The 15285-nt window shown below is 39.6% G+C and overlaps 1 protein-coding gene across 1 annotated transcript in view; it reads left to right on the top strand.

Annotated features, from left to right (window-relative positions):
* The window catches only part of CYP39A1 (cytochrome P450 family 39 subfamily A member 1), a 55153-nt gene that overhangs the window by 15751 nt on the left and 24117 nt on the right, over positions 1 to 15285 (top strand). Inside the window, 1 exon segment of the mRNA XM_053914337.1 lies at positions 14613 to 14746. Coding sequence (XP_053770312.1) covers positions 14613 to 14746 — 134 coding nt within the window.

Raw genomic sequence — 15285 nt, 5'->3', positions numbered from 1 at the left:
TCTTTTTAAAAAATAATTTTCTTAAATGGGGATGGTATCAATCTACAATCTTTTTTTAAAAAGATTTTATTTATTTATTTTTAGAGAGAGGGGGAGGGAGGGAGAAAGAGAGGGAGAGAAACATCAATGTGTGGTTGCCTTTCGCGCACCCCCTACTAGGGACCTGGCATGTGCCCTTGACTGGGAATTGAACCAGTGACCCTTTGGTTCTCAGGGAGGTGCTCAATCCACTGAGTCACACCAGCCAGAGTAAGTTATCAAATTCTTGAAGCCTATTTCCTCTTTGGGATAATGGCAAAATAAGGATGCCTACCTCATGGAGTTATTAGGAAATATAGCAAATATATCATAGATAGCAAATATCAAGGTGTGTAGATAATACAATATATATTTTTATATTACACGTGAGTATAAAAAGTATATTCATTGTATTACTACGTAAATAAATTTTTATAAACATAACTGTATACCTTTGTATCTATATATCTATGCATGTATATACATACATCCCTTCTTTATTCTTGGGTGAGGTTACCCTTGCAAATGCCATGAAAGCAGACTAAGTATAGCTGAATTGCCTCACTTTTCTCACGAAACTTCACATTTGCATAAACTATGGACAATTTTAACAGTGCAGCCGTGGCTGGTGCGGCTCAGTGGATTGAGTTCCAGCCTGAAAACCAAAGGGTTGCCGATTCAATTCCCAGTCAGGGCACATGCCTGGGTTGTGGGCCAGCTCCCCGGTAGGGGGCACACAAGAGACAACCGCACGTTGATGTTTCTCTCCCTTTCTTTCTTTCTCCCTCCCTTCCCCTCTGTCTAAAAATAACTAAATAAAATATTTAAAAATATATAGACAGTGCAGTAGTTAACTGACACACCTTTTGTGTTATGTCCAAGCACAAATGTTCATTGCCTTTGGTCTGTTTATTTCAAAATCTGTTCACCAGTAGTTCAACCAAACTTTGTTTTATATGTTTTGCTAAAGAAAGAGTAGTTTTTTTTCCTAAATCTCTTTCTCTTTCTACAGGAGTTTATCTATTCTCAACATAGTGAACATTGCTATATCCACAAAGCTGAAGAAAATTGTTATTCCTATTTTTATTTTAACATTAAGCTACATTTTATGGCATTCAATTTCATTTCTTAAGCATTTATGTTTTAATTTGTTTAAGTAGCATTCCATTAACCTACCATTATGGTTTACTTTTCTTTTTACTTTTGTTAAAATACAGGAAAACATACTTAGATGATTATTGCATTTTTAGCTTCATTGTCCTTTGCTCTCTCACAATAACTACCAAAGGATTACTAGATCATAAATATTAGTCAACACAGGATAAATAGTCATATTTATGGGCAATTGACCCCAAGTACTCCCAGGCACTAACATTTGGGTCCAGTTTGGATAGTGTATTAAAGCAGGGTTCTTTTCTAATTCAGGGCTCTCACTGTGAGTATCTGGCCACCAACAGAAGCTCATTTCATCTTAAATAAAAAACAAATGGAAATGCACTTGAATATTTTAGCCAGTTGCATTTGGCCCAGTCCACCTATTCTTTGTAATATATAGTGTACACAGCACACTTTTTTTGCCATTAAGTTTTATTGAGCACATGTTTTTTATTATTGATTATGTTGTGACACTTGTCCCAATTTTCCCCCTTTGCCCCCTCCACCAAGCACCCCCACTCCCTCCTGCAATCCCCCCCACTTTGTTCATGTCCATGGGTCATGCATGTAAGTTCTTTGGCTACTCCATTTCCTATACTTGTTCTTAACATCCCCCTGCCTATTCTGTAATTACTCTTTTGTTCTCCTTAATCCCTTCACCTTGCCACCCACTCCCCCAGACCTCCCTCCCAACTGGCCACCATGCCGATCTTCTCCGTACCTATGATTCTGTTTCCATCCTGCTTGTGCTTGGTTTGTTGATAGTTATGTATTAATTACCATTTTAATGTTCATAGTTTTGATCTTCTTAAATTTAAGTCCCTTTAGCATTTCGTGTAATAATGGTTTGGTGATGATGAACTCCTCTAGTTTTACCTTGACTGGGAAGCACTTTATCTGCCCTTATGTTCTAAATGACAACTTTGCTGGGTAGAGCAATCTTTGCTATAGGTCCCTGCTTTTCATGACTTTGAATATTTCTTGCCAATCCCTTCAAGCCTGCAAAGTTTCTTTTGAGAAATCAGCTGTCAGTCTTATGGGAACACCTTTAAGAAGATAATTATCTGCTTTTCTCTTGCTGCTTTTAAGATTCTCTCTTTATCTTTAATCTTTGGCATTTTAATTATGATGTATTGTGGGGTGGCCCTCTTTACATCCATCTTGTTTGGGACACTCTGTGCTTCCTGGACTTGTATGTTTATTTCCTTCACCAATTTAGGGAATTTTCTTTTATTATTTTTTCAAATCAGTTTCCAACTTCTTGCTCTTTCTCTTCTCCTTCTGGCATCCCTATGATACAAATGTAGGAATGTTTGAAGTTGTCCCAGAGACTCCTGACACTATCTTTGATTTTTTGGATTCTTTTTTCTTGCTGTATTGATTGGATGTCTTTTTCTTCCTTATGTTCCAAATCATTGATTTGATTCTTGGCTTCATCCACTCCACTGTTGATTCTCTGTAAATTGTTCTTTATTTCAATTAATATATCCTTCATTTCTGCCTGGGTCTTTTTTATACTGTTGAAGTACCCACTGAGTTCCTAGAGCTTCCTTATAACCAGTGTTTTTGAACTCTGCATCTGATAGATTGCTTATCTGCATTTTGTTTAGTTCTTTTTCTGGAGTTTTATTCTGTTCTTTCGTTTGGGCCATATTTCTTTGTCTCCTCATTTTGGTAATCTCCCTCAGTTTGCTTCTACGTGTTAGGTAGATCTGCTCTGATTCTGTGTCTTGGTAGTGTGGTCTAACGTAGTAGGTGTCCTGTAGGGTCCAGTGGCACAGCCTCCCTTATCGTCCGAGCTGTGCACTCGAGATGCTCCCTCCATGTGGGCTCAGTACACCCTCCTCTCGTAGATGAGTCTTAATTGCTGTCAGCGGGTCAATGGGAGGGATTTAGCCAGACTAGACAGCTGGTAGGCCTGGCAGTGACCCCTGGCCAGCAACCACCTTCATCCGTGGTTTGTAGAAGTGGTTGGGTGGTATCCTAACATGGTCTGTAACTGTCCCCTGGGTGTGCAGAATCTGGGGTTTCCTGGGTGGTGCAGGCCAAGGTCAGCCTCCACCTGTGTTCTGTCTAGGACTCCTTGGCATAAGCTGTAAAGCGACCTGCACATGGCTGCTGCTAGTGCCGGGCCTGGGGCCACTCAGCGAGAGGTACGGGGGCTGGTGGTGTGCACGTGTTTAGGAAAATAATTAGTTAATTAATTTTTCTGCAAAGGTACATCACAAAATTTTCATTGTATAAGACTAAGAAATTTGATTCATGAGTTGCAGTCCTGTTACTAATTGTGGGACTTTGGATAAAAGAGAAAATTTACTCAGAACGAACCAGTAATACTTTTTGACACCACTGTGTTCTCACTTAGTAGCAGCCCTGACTGGGGACGTACCAACACTGTCAGGAGGCCAGATGCTATAACGTGGTGACACTGACTCGGATGGCTACCCTCACCACTCTCTAGTGAGGAAAGAGTCTGTTTCTGCTCATAATTACAAACAAGTATAAAAACCAGCAGAATGATAAATGAAGCTCAAATCTTATACTGATGTTCTAGGCAAATTCCATGTCATTTGCGTTATTAATTAGTCTGTTAGTTATACTTCATTGCATTTAAACACTTGTATTTATTCTTGAAACTTGATCTATAGTTACACCTTACCCATATTGTAACTTGTAATCAACTTTTATCTGCTTGGATGTGTCCTAGTACCACCTTGCCAACTAATAATAACATTTTTGGAGGCCGCGGTTTTGGTGTCACGAAGACTTGAGTCCCTCCTGCTAACTGATGAAGCTCACTCTCACGCCTCTGCAGCCTGCCAGGGCTCAATGGCTGATCGCCAGTGTGTGTCTGTGATGGATTCTTGGCCCTTTGCAGAGCACGTTGACCAAAATGTTGAGGAAAGAGATCAAGTAGCAGAGCCCAGGGCACTCCAGTGGAGTTATGAACAGGGGAAAGTTACTTTATTTAAAAAGAATTCTCTTTCTGGTAGCATGACAGTATGCACCTAAATGTGGATATTTCGGAGGTTATAATACTGTACAGGAAATTTCTTACATAGTCTCGTTTCCCTTTGCTAGCCCAGCATTTAAAATCCTGGAATGGACCCAGAAAATGGTAAATTATCTCAAAGCTTCTCACAAACTACTTCCCTCGTTCATCAACCTTGAAGAAAGTTATCTGAAACGACATACTCCAAGTATGTAGTTTTGTTATCTTCATTTCCACTTGGCCTGAAAGACCAAGACGGTGTCACTTTGAAATGACAACTCATTACTTTCCAAGCCACCAACCCAGCCAGCCACAAAGACCAAGGAAAAACTTGCATGGTGATATCTGGCCCACAAGAGACTTCCCAGGAGGCTACCTTTCCTCTACCATTTCCTGCCCCTAACACCTGAAATGTGTCTTGGGACACTGTAACTCACTCTCCTTTATTATTGTGTAGCTTCGACAGGTGGAAAGAGATATCTCTGGTAGCTGTGGATTATTTGATATCCCTCTTCAAATTTGTAGGCCTGAAGAAGGTCCTACTCTGGCACTTCTTGTTTTATTAAATCTTTCCACTGTCTCACCCCAATGCAGCACAGTTAATCTGCTTCATCTATCATCTGCATTTTTCACTTACTCGGTTCTTTTTTTCTGAGTGTTCTGTTGGAGAATTATTCAGGCATTTGGATAATCTTTTTTCCTCTTTAGAGAATACTGAGGTAAAGGTCTTTAAGTTGGGTCAATAAAGAACACAATCCAAATTTATTGGGTTGGCCAAAAAGTCCATTATGGTTTTTTCCATAAAATAAAAGACACATCTTTCATTTTCACCAATGACTTTATTGATTTGGATGGTTTGAGTATGTCAGCTGTCTCCTGTTATTGGCTTCTAGTGGGTAGAGGCCAAGGATGCTGCTAAACTTCTTGCAATGCATAAGACAGCCCCACAGCAAAGAATTATTTGCCCAAAATGTCAATAGTACCAAGAAACTTTGCAAACCACTTTTGAAATGTTTGATCAATCACAGCATCTTTTCCATACACTGCACAAACCTTTTTCTGCATTTCAGTTGTGTTTTTACCTTTCTTGAAATAATAAAGCATAATATGCTGATTTTCTTCCATTTGCATATTTTCTTCCATTTTCAATATTAAAGTGGCTGCACAAAAATTCACCAATTGTGATAAGTTTGTTTAAATGCATGCTGATATGACAGCTGTCACAATACACTCTAACAAAATTATTTTGAATGAAGATAAAGACAACTAAGCACTACTAGACCCGTCGTACGGAAAAAATATAATGGACTTCTTCACCAACCCAATAGAATCATTATGCAGAGTTTATAAATAGAGGGTATTTCTAGATCAAAATTTATTTTACATTTTGTTATCTACCCATTGTTGTCTTGTTTAGTCAATGTCTCATTCTTTTATTTACTATATCTTGGACTATATTCTTAAAAGTGTTATGATTATAAAGCAGGGTTAATTTTATATTCCCATAATAGAGAAACTGATAACCTCTTTTTTATGGATTCTATTTTTTCCCTCTCTCTTTTTTTATTGTTGTTCAAGTACAGTTGTCTCCATTTTCTCCCCACAACTACCCCCCACCCCAGACATCCCCATCTCCCACCCTCGATCCTACCCCCATTTGGCTTTGTCCATGGGTCCTTTATAGATGTTCCTTGATGACCCTTCCCCATTTTCCCCCATTATCCCCTTCCACCTCCACTTTGGTTACTCTCAGTTTGTTCTTTATTTCAATGTCTCTAGTTATATTTTGCTTGCTTGCTTGTTTTGTGGATTAGGTTCCACTTATAGGTGAGGTCATAAGGTATTTGTCTTTCAGCATCTGGCTTATTTCACTTAGCATAATGCTCTCCAGATGCATCCATGCTGTCGCAAAGAGTAGGAGCTCCTCCTTTCTTTCTGCTGCATAGTATTCCATCGTGTAAATGTACCATAGTTTTTTGAGCCACTCATTTACTGATGGGCACTTTCATTGCTTCCAGCACTTGGCTACTGTAAATTGTGCTGCTATGAACATTGGGGTGCATAGGTTCTTTTGAACTGATGTTTAAGGATTTTTAGGGTATAATCCCAGCAGTGGAATTGCCAGGTCAAAAGGCAGTTCCACTTTTATTTTCCGAGGAAATTCCATACTGTTTTCCACAGTGGCTGCACCAGTCTGCATCCCCACCAACAGCGCACTAGGGTTCCCTTTTCTCCACAACCTCGCCAGCACTCGTTTGTTGATTTGATTGATGGGCATTCTCACTAGTGTGAAGTGATATCTCATTGTGGCTTTAATTTGCATCTCTCTGATGGCTAGTGATGCTGAGCATCCTTTCAGATGTCTATGGACCCTCTGTATGTCCTCTTTGGAGAAGTGTCTGTTCAGGTCCTTTGCCCACTTTTTAATTGGGTTGTTTGTCTTCCTGGTGTTGAGTTGTATGAGTTCTTTATGTATTTTGGAGATCAAACCCTTGTCCAAGGTATCATTTGCAAATATGTTTTCCCATACAGTTGGTTCCCTTTTCATTTTGCTGATGTTTTCTTTAGCCAGGCAGAAGCTTTTTATTTTGATGAAGTCCCATTTGTTTATTCTTTCCTTTATGTCCCTTGCTCTAGGGGACATATCAATAACCTCTTTTTAATATATGAGAGAAGTATTTCTTAAAATAACATGAGATTTTTTTTGAGAAGGGAATCTTACATGGTTGACTCAGTATAGTAGCATTAAGCTTTTCTTGAGGTGATAAAATAAAATTTGGTATATTTTTATAGGTGCATGTATGAATGGAAGAAGAGGTGGGGAGGGTCGGTCTTTCAAGTCTTAACTCCTTCTCTTCCACTGGTCTAATAACCTGTTCTAAGCAGTGCTGCAGTCCTTGGTATCTTTCTCAATCCATCGTTATCACTGCCTCTTTCATTTTGGGGCTACAGTTAGGAATGGCAAACTGAAGCAGCTGAGCAGTCTTCTTTTTAAAGATTATTGCTTATAATTTATTAATAAGTGTGTCAGACAGAGTACGGTGCACTGGCCATCAGTCCCAGGGGAGACTGGAAACACGTCTGCCCATTGCATCCTGGTATGGGACTCGCGAAGGAAAGCACAAAGCGGTGAAGCCCTGGGTGGGACCGTGCTGTGCTCACACAGAAGAGGCAGCGCAAGGTCAACTTCAGCTGCGGGCACTGGTTCTCCAAGGCCAGTGGGTCTCTCCTGTGGCCTGTGCAGGTCAGTTCTACTCGTACCCTGCTCAAGCGGCAGTGGATGCAGCTGTGTCCCCTCCCTCGGAGGACAGATAGAACAGTGGGGTTGGACAGCTGCCATATGCTGCACACACTTTAAGCAGAAACAAGAGAGTGCTCGCTGTGCCTGAAACAAGGAAGAGTAGTCCCACACAAGGGGAGAAGCCCTACCCAGGCCGTGTGGGCGCTTCAGCTCTCGGTAAGGACGAGCTCCAGGCTCAAGGCCCATTTTGGGTGACTGAGTTGGGATTCAAAGACTGCACCTGCTGTTCGTTGTCTTTCCCAACAATAGGAATCTGTGACTTTGATAAATAAAACTTTAAGCTAAATCATTCAGATGCCAAAAAGCCATATTCATCCCCAAGAAAGTCAGAAGAACCAGAGTTGGGAGCTCAGAAATGACAGGGATTTGGCAGAAGCTGGTGGTGAGGGGGAGAACTGAAGGAGGTGTGGGCTGGCCAGCTGCAGCTCTGATCCCTAAGCCCCAACGCCCGCGTTCACAGTGCATGGACAGTCTCTAGGCTTGTTCTTTGTTTTCCCGTTTTCATCCACTACAAATACCTTAAGCTGCTTTTTAAGCCTGTCTTCCCATTTATGTCTGTCCTTTTTATTCATCTAACAGGTATTTCTCTTACATAAAGAAATTGGGTTGGAATACAACCTTTATGGAGGAATTACAACATTTTATAAAAACATGTATTTTAACAAAACAACCTAAATAAAGAAAAAAAGCCTACCAACTTAAATGCCAACCCTTTGAAAACTAGTATATATTTAATTAATTGTAATGAGAATTCGAGTTTTTTTGGGGGGAAATGTAAGTGACTTAAATATTATTTGAAGGATAAGTGTGATTAGACATCAAAATTACTAAAAGTATAAACTAGCAAGACTAGGTTTGCCCTGCCAGGTATTAAAACTGATTGTAACGCTGCTGTTAAAAGAGAATGCAATTGTTACAGAAAAAACTGGATCGGCGCAATCTGTATTCGTCCACTAATGGCCAACAGAAAGCAAATTCACAATCTTTTCTTTCAAAGCTAAAAATAATTAAAGGAGAAAAGTAACTTCTTTATTCTGCTTAACATTCTCGAGGCAAAATTTTCTAAGCAATCAACATTTGCAGTAAATTTGCATTCCAGAAACCTGCAGTCATTGGAGAGACTATTAAGCAATTCACAGGGAACAGCAGTGAACTAAAAAGCGCTTAACTTCATAGTCTACCTTATACATCAAAATCTTTCATCTACTCGCCTCGTCTCTCTCTTGAATTTGCAATAAACTCAATATCTCTCTTGCAAAATTTTCTCATAGATCCTGTACAGTAATGCACATCCACAATAATGAAGTTATATTTTGTAGGAAAAAAACCCAAAGAGTATATTTTTTTCTCTATGAAATAAACATTTGGCAGATAACTCAGAATATTGTTTTGTAACTTGCATTTTTGAAGGTCTCAGCACAATAAGCTCAGCATTTGCATGAAATGGCCGTGCAGGCCTTGTGTCCCCAGGCTGGCCTGGCTTACCTTTCGCATGCGTGTCCCTACCTCTGGAGCTAGCCTGGACTGGCCTCCTTCTGTCAGCCCTTCACACTCCAGGGGTATCTGTGGGACAGGGATCTATTCTACGTTCTACTCTTTCTTCAGCTCATTCTCTTTTTCATCTCCCCCCATCTCCTCCCTCCCTTTTACTATGTGTGTGTATTAAACCATTATATATATAGTCTCTAATTATTTGAGGTACCCAGTAAACTCCATTCTATATCTTTAGATGCCACAAATCCAGAGTCACCCTTTACTGTAAGTGGACGGATCTGGACATTTGCAAGAGGGAGGAGGGAAAAGGCAAGGAGGCAGGGAGGAGCGGAAGAGAGGGGAGAAGGACTAGAGATTGGAAGACCTTCTGCCATGGTAGGCTGCGTTTTTAAAATGCTCGACTTTCCTACACAAGTGAAGCCCTGTTTTATTCCTAAGGTCTCGCTGCCTAGTGTTCTCTCTGTCACTCCCCTCCCTTCTAAAAACCAAAACTGTCTGTCTGTCTCTCTCTCTCTCTCTCCTTCTTCTCTCTCTCTTTCTCCCCATGGCTTATTAGTTTATTATTCCCTTAATTATTAGAGATGGGAATCATGGTTCAACTCAACAAGTTTAAAACAAGTACATTTTAAAAAATTTTATTTTTCAATTACAGTTTACATTCACTATTTTGTATTAGTTTCAGGTATATGGGATAGTGGCTAGACAATCATATACTTTAGAAAGTGGTCCCCCTGCTATTTCCAGTACCCACCTGGCCCCATACATAGTGATTACAACATCACTGACTATATTCTCTATGCTCTACTTTACATCCCCATGACCGTTTTGTAACTGCCAATTTGTACTTCTTAATCCCTTCACCTTTTTCATCCACCCCTCACCCCCCGCCCCTCTGGTAACCATTAGTCTGCTCTCTAAACAGCCGCTCCCTTTCCTAACTCACTCTTCAGAGTCTTGAATATCTGCACTACTGATATCAATGGGGAAGTTCCAGTCCGAAGACATAATTTGCAACATTAGGAAAAACCTGGGTCTGATTGTGTGGAATAATTAAATCCCTCAAATTTGCACCTTGCATAACCAACTTACTTCTGCAATCTTATTTACTCACTATCTTTTTTAAAAAAAATCATTTCTCTCTTCCTATTTCTGCTACTCCCATTTCTCAGTTCTGGTCTCCCCTGTCCTGGGCATTTCTCTCACCACCTGTTAGTCAGCAGAACAGGGGGAAATACATGTTTGGAGAAGGGAAAGGTCATTGGGAGTCTTTGTACAAAATTTAAAATTATTTTTTCCTTTCAATGATCAAAGATTTAGTTTCACAGTGTTGCTTTTCAAATTTAAAAGAATAATTGTAGAAATGGGTTTATTGCTTTCTGCACTTCGGAGATGAGCCCACAGACAAATTTTCATCTTATTGAAGGTTTCCAGCAATCTGTAACCAGCATATTCTCACTACTGACAAAACGGTTACAGGGTTGTTTGAGATACAAAGGCTATTGTAAATGATGTTATCTACTTCGGGGCCTTTTATCCACTCTTTCTCTCTCCGTTGGAGGTGTGCTTACCTTTTCCAGTGAATGTAGGTTTCTTCTGAAAAGGAAAGAGCGATGTTATAAATATAAGAATATAGTCCTAGAATAGAACAGAGGTATAATTTTTTTAAATTGGATTTTTGAACATTCCTTAAAATATTGATGTTTTTTAAATTCCTGAAATGAAGGGAACAATGTAAGATACTGCTTTTATTCCCTGTGGAATACTATAAATTCTTCACTTACTATTTCTCTTTAGCTTTGTTTCCGTACTCTAAAAACTGATTTTTTTCCAGAAGTTTATCTTGAGATCTGCAGTTAAGAAAATATGCTAGGAAACTAGTTTCTTGCCCTTAATCTCTTCCAGCAATTGATGTCATGGCTTCATTGTTTTTGAGTAGAAGTCATAGAAATGCTGTGTCTGTCAGAGCTATGACACAGTTTCCCTAGTAACAGTCTGAAGTAAACACCAACATTTATTATTTGATTTTTACTTTTAAAATAAATTATTATAAAATTTTGGAAGAATTTCGTGACCAGATTTTGGGAGGAATCATTGCTTAAGGTTATTACATCAGTTTGTTTTTCAACCTTTATGTTGTGCGTTTTTACCGCAGGTTCGTTCTCCTTCACGGGTGCTGCGACCTTTGCACACACCTTAACTCTAAATACGTCCACCAAGCTGTTCTCTGAGTATGAAAAGGCAGCCTCTGGGCAGAAAGGCTTAACTCACAGCTAGAACAACAAACAATGAGAATCCACGCTCTTAAAAGTAAAGAAAGAGGTGGAGGAATGTGTAGGGATGCACTGTTTAAATTTCCCGGGAACTTATTACTTGCTTTTCTTCATCTTTCCACGTGTCCCTTGGTAGCATATCCCGTACAGCTGTCTTCCTTTTGTGGGGAAGCACAGCGCCCCTCCATGTTCACCCCCTGTGCAACCTCACCGGATCAATCTCCTTAGAATAGATCTCAAAAGGTCTGAATGACTCAACGAATACCTACCATTCTTTTTCTTTTCTCTCCAAACATGGATTATTTCCCCGAATTATTAGTTGAATCTTTATGTGATGTTACCCCAGGACTATAGAAACAGAGTTTCTGTATTTTATATTTTATGTATTTATTCACTCTGAGTGTGCGTGTGTGTGTGTGTGTGTGTGTGTGTAAGGAGAGGGGGCTTCCGTATTAAGGCGCCAGAGGAGCCATCTCTTAAAGGACTGACTTTGGAGATTCTGTTTGATTTGTGTGTCTTTTTTTTTAATTTCAATAAATCATTTTTATGATTAATGTTGGTGTGTAAGTGACTTTTCTTTCTGCTTGGGTGAATCTCACTCATCCTTCCAGGCTTAGCTAAAATTCCAGCCCTAGGCAAGAGGGGATGGATGAACGCCACTGCCCCTGGAACCCTCTCTTACGAAACTTATATTATCCATATTTATATCTAGATATGATTTGTGTCCTTGTGTCCAAGCTCCTTTAAGGCAACAGCTGTATCTTTCTTTCCTGCTCTTAGAGGAAGTGATGGGACACAGTAAGCAAGGGTAGGGTTTTCAGTGTGGAAAGACACGGGTGTGAAGACCGCTCTGACACCTTCTAGCTTGTCTCCTCTGCCATGTTAACTTCTCAGAGGCTAGACAGCTGGCAGGTAGTTATGAGAAATGAGTGAAGTGGTCCTAAGTACTCGTGACATTAATGGTCAATAAATTAACATTACTCCCTTCCTGTCTCTTACAGCGCCTATGTGTGGGCTAGCACATAACAGATAAGAAGCACATTTCTATTAACGAATAAATGGGTGAAATAACAGAATTTCAACCCATTATATATACTTAACAAATGGAATTTGTAGTTACTGTGTTATAACATGAATGTCATCATGCCTCTGGAATCCCAAAATTATATACAATATTTTAGAAATATGTTTTGCTACTTCTGAATACAAAGATCATCTTTTATTTGGTTTCAGATATCCTAAGATTTGGTTTGACCTTTACTGCATTTATGCTGAGTTAAACACTGGTCTCTGAATTTTACCCCAAATCACGCATCATTTCTTCCCTGGATGCCTTCTGCACTGGTCCTGGCTGACTCCAGGCTCCGGCCCATTTGATGACCCCCTTGGCATTCTTCTAAGGGGAGCTTCCTAAATTAAATTCGAAACGCTGGGAGGACAAGCCGCAGACATGCATTGAAATATGCACAGTATGAGTACGGGGCCTTTTCTAAGAGTTAGAATAAGAAAGGTCTTTATCCCAAAGATGTTTGAAAACTTTGCATATTTCCCTTTCTATTTCTTTGTCTAGATGAAGAATACTATCTTATTTTTCCCACAGTACATTGGGTTTTGAGAAACTAAAAATATTATATCAAAACATTCATTTTCCAAGTGTAGCTTGCATCTCTTACATATTTATAGGTTAGAATAGATTATAAATATTGTTTTCAACTCAATACAAGTTTTTGTTTTATTATATAATATAAAACATTTTTGCACTGTATAATTCAATTGCTCTAATAATCTCAATAAAATCTTATTTACTCTTAATAAAATCTCTTTTTTTTCCTAAAAGGAAGTCAGAAACTTCACTATTACTAGAGTCCAGACTTTCTCAAGGGCTTTCCCTTCCTCTTTTGTTTGCCTAGAGTATCCATTTATTCATCTCCCCATGTTGAAATTGGACCATTTGTTAATTCAATAGGTATTTACTGAGGTCTACTTATACAAGGAACTAATTGTATTTGTAGTTTTAGAGAAAGATAGTCATAGAATATTTGCTTTGCCTGCAGTTGGATGTGAACCTTCCCTGCTTTTAACCATCAGAATATTTGACGTCTCACAGAACAGTTTCCTTGCCTGTGTGGCGTAGCAGTTAACTATGATCTTGTCTCTTACCTCCAGCTGGACTAAGTATGCTGCAAGAATGCCTTAATTGTAAGCCTGGGAGAGCCTAACTCAGCTCCTGGTCCTTATTTGTAGTCAGGAATGTATCAAGTTTAGCAGAGAATATAGACACCCCTATGGGGATTAGTAGAACTGGAGTGTGAAAACCCTGACTCCCAGATTCCACTAACCAAAGACATTTGCTTCTGACTCCCCAGAAATTCCACATTTGCTGGCAGAGAGGGTTTCCCAGGCAGCACCCACCCAGCCCTCCTGCGGAATGAGCTTGCTTTTAGAACAAGCCTCACCCAGAATCCAGGAGAGACATGGGGGGAGACCCAACACTCCACTCTCACCCACTCATTCCCAGTACAATTGGGAAGCAAATAGGGAAGTAAGACTTAATTAAACTGATAATGTTGTTGGCTTTTATTAAGCAAATACTGCCAAAACCAAATTGAAACTGAGTTGTTTTAAAGAAATTTTGAAAATGGAAATATTTTACCTGAAATACCACCATCAACCAAACTGTCTAATCTGACTGAAGGCCCTGGCCGTTCTTTGGGTCATAAACCCAGTGGCCCCAATCCTTTCTCAGTTGCCTTCTGTCTAAGTATTAGCTATGCTGTGCATGTTGCATTTGGAAGACTTGGAGCAGCTATGTTCAGAGAAATCCTCACTCCAGATGAAATACATGTGCCTCGTCACCCCTTTCCTAATACTGTTAACTTTCCTAAGTTAGCTATTGAAACGTATGACCGAAAAAACAAAAGCAAAACCAAAGTCAGTCAGCAGGGAAGAGGTAGAGGAAGTAAGCAGGTGGCTTCTCAGATCTTCTACTTTGTCTTTTGATACCAGTCTTTTATTGCTGTTTCCTTCAGTAGAACGAGAATTTGGACAAGAAAGAATGAAAAGAGTGAAAATCGAACCCACTTCTGACAGGGTCTGTTGTAGTCCTTTGACAGATGCAGGACTGGGAGAACCAAGGTTGGGTACCAATCCATCATGTTGCAGTGATAGCATTGGCTTAGTTTTTGTGCCATACATTTCATCTTGGTAAGAGGAAAATGCCAAAAAGAAGCAAAAATCACTAAACTTGGCATGCCAAGAGTAATAGTAATATTAGCACTAGCTGTCAGAGGTAGTATCTAACCTATGTTTATGAGCCTACCTAAAATCACTTTCTGGCCTCTTTAAGTCCATTTTGCTTTCATTCTTTTCTTTTTTGTTACAGGTAAAGATAAAATTAAAGTGTCTGAGGGTGACTTGAAGAAACTCCCTCTAATTAAATGGTGTAATTTGGAAACCATTTGTTTAAGAGCCCCAGATGCCATTACTAGAAAGGTGATGAAACCAGTTAAAATTCTGGTGAGCTTTGGTGTGGTTTTAAATAATCTTTCTAGGGAAAAAGGTACATATTTTACCCATATGTTATTCGATAATTCCTTAAATTCCAGTAAGCACTCAATGGCCCTGGAATAGGTTACTAATAATGGTTGTACAGCAATATTTTGGTTTTTGTGTTTTTAAAGATTTTATTTATTTATTTTTAGAGAGAGGGGAAGGGAGGGAGAAAGAGAGGGAGAGAACCATCAGTGTGTGGTTGCCTCTTGCGCACCCCCTACTGGGGTCCTGGCCCGAAACCCAGGCATGTGCCCTGACTGGGAATTGAACCTGCGACCCTTTGATTCACAGGCTGGCACTCAGTCCACTGAGCTACCGCAGCCAGGGCAGCAATATTTTGTTAATGTAGGTATTTATCCATTGATGAAGATTTTAGCTACAATTTATCTTTTAATAATCTGTATCAGAATTAGTATCATCCTTTTTCAATCAAGCAGGTAGATTAGACAATATCTTCTCTGATGAACCAGCCAAGTATTCCTGAGCAGCCATAGTTTGAGGAA

The sequence above is a fragment of the Desmodus rotundus genome, chromosome 11 (genome assembly GCF_022682495.2).
Source record: "Desmodus rotundus isolate HL8 chromosome 11, HLdesRot8A.1, whole genome shotgun sequence".
NCBI lineage: Eukaryota > Metazoa > Chordata > Mammalia > Chiroptera > Phyllostomidae > Desmodus > Desmodus rotundus.
The sequence above is the reverse complement of the archived record's forward strand: the minus strand, read 5'-3'. Positions and strand labels throughout refer to the sequence as shown.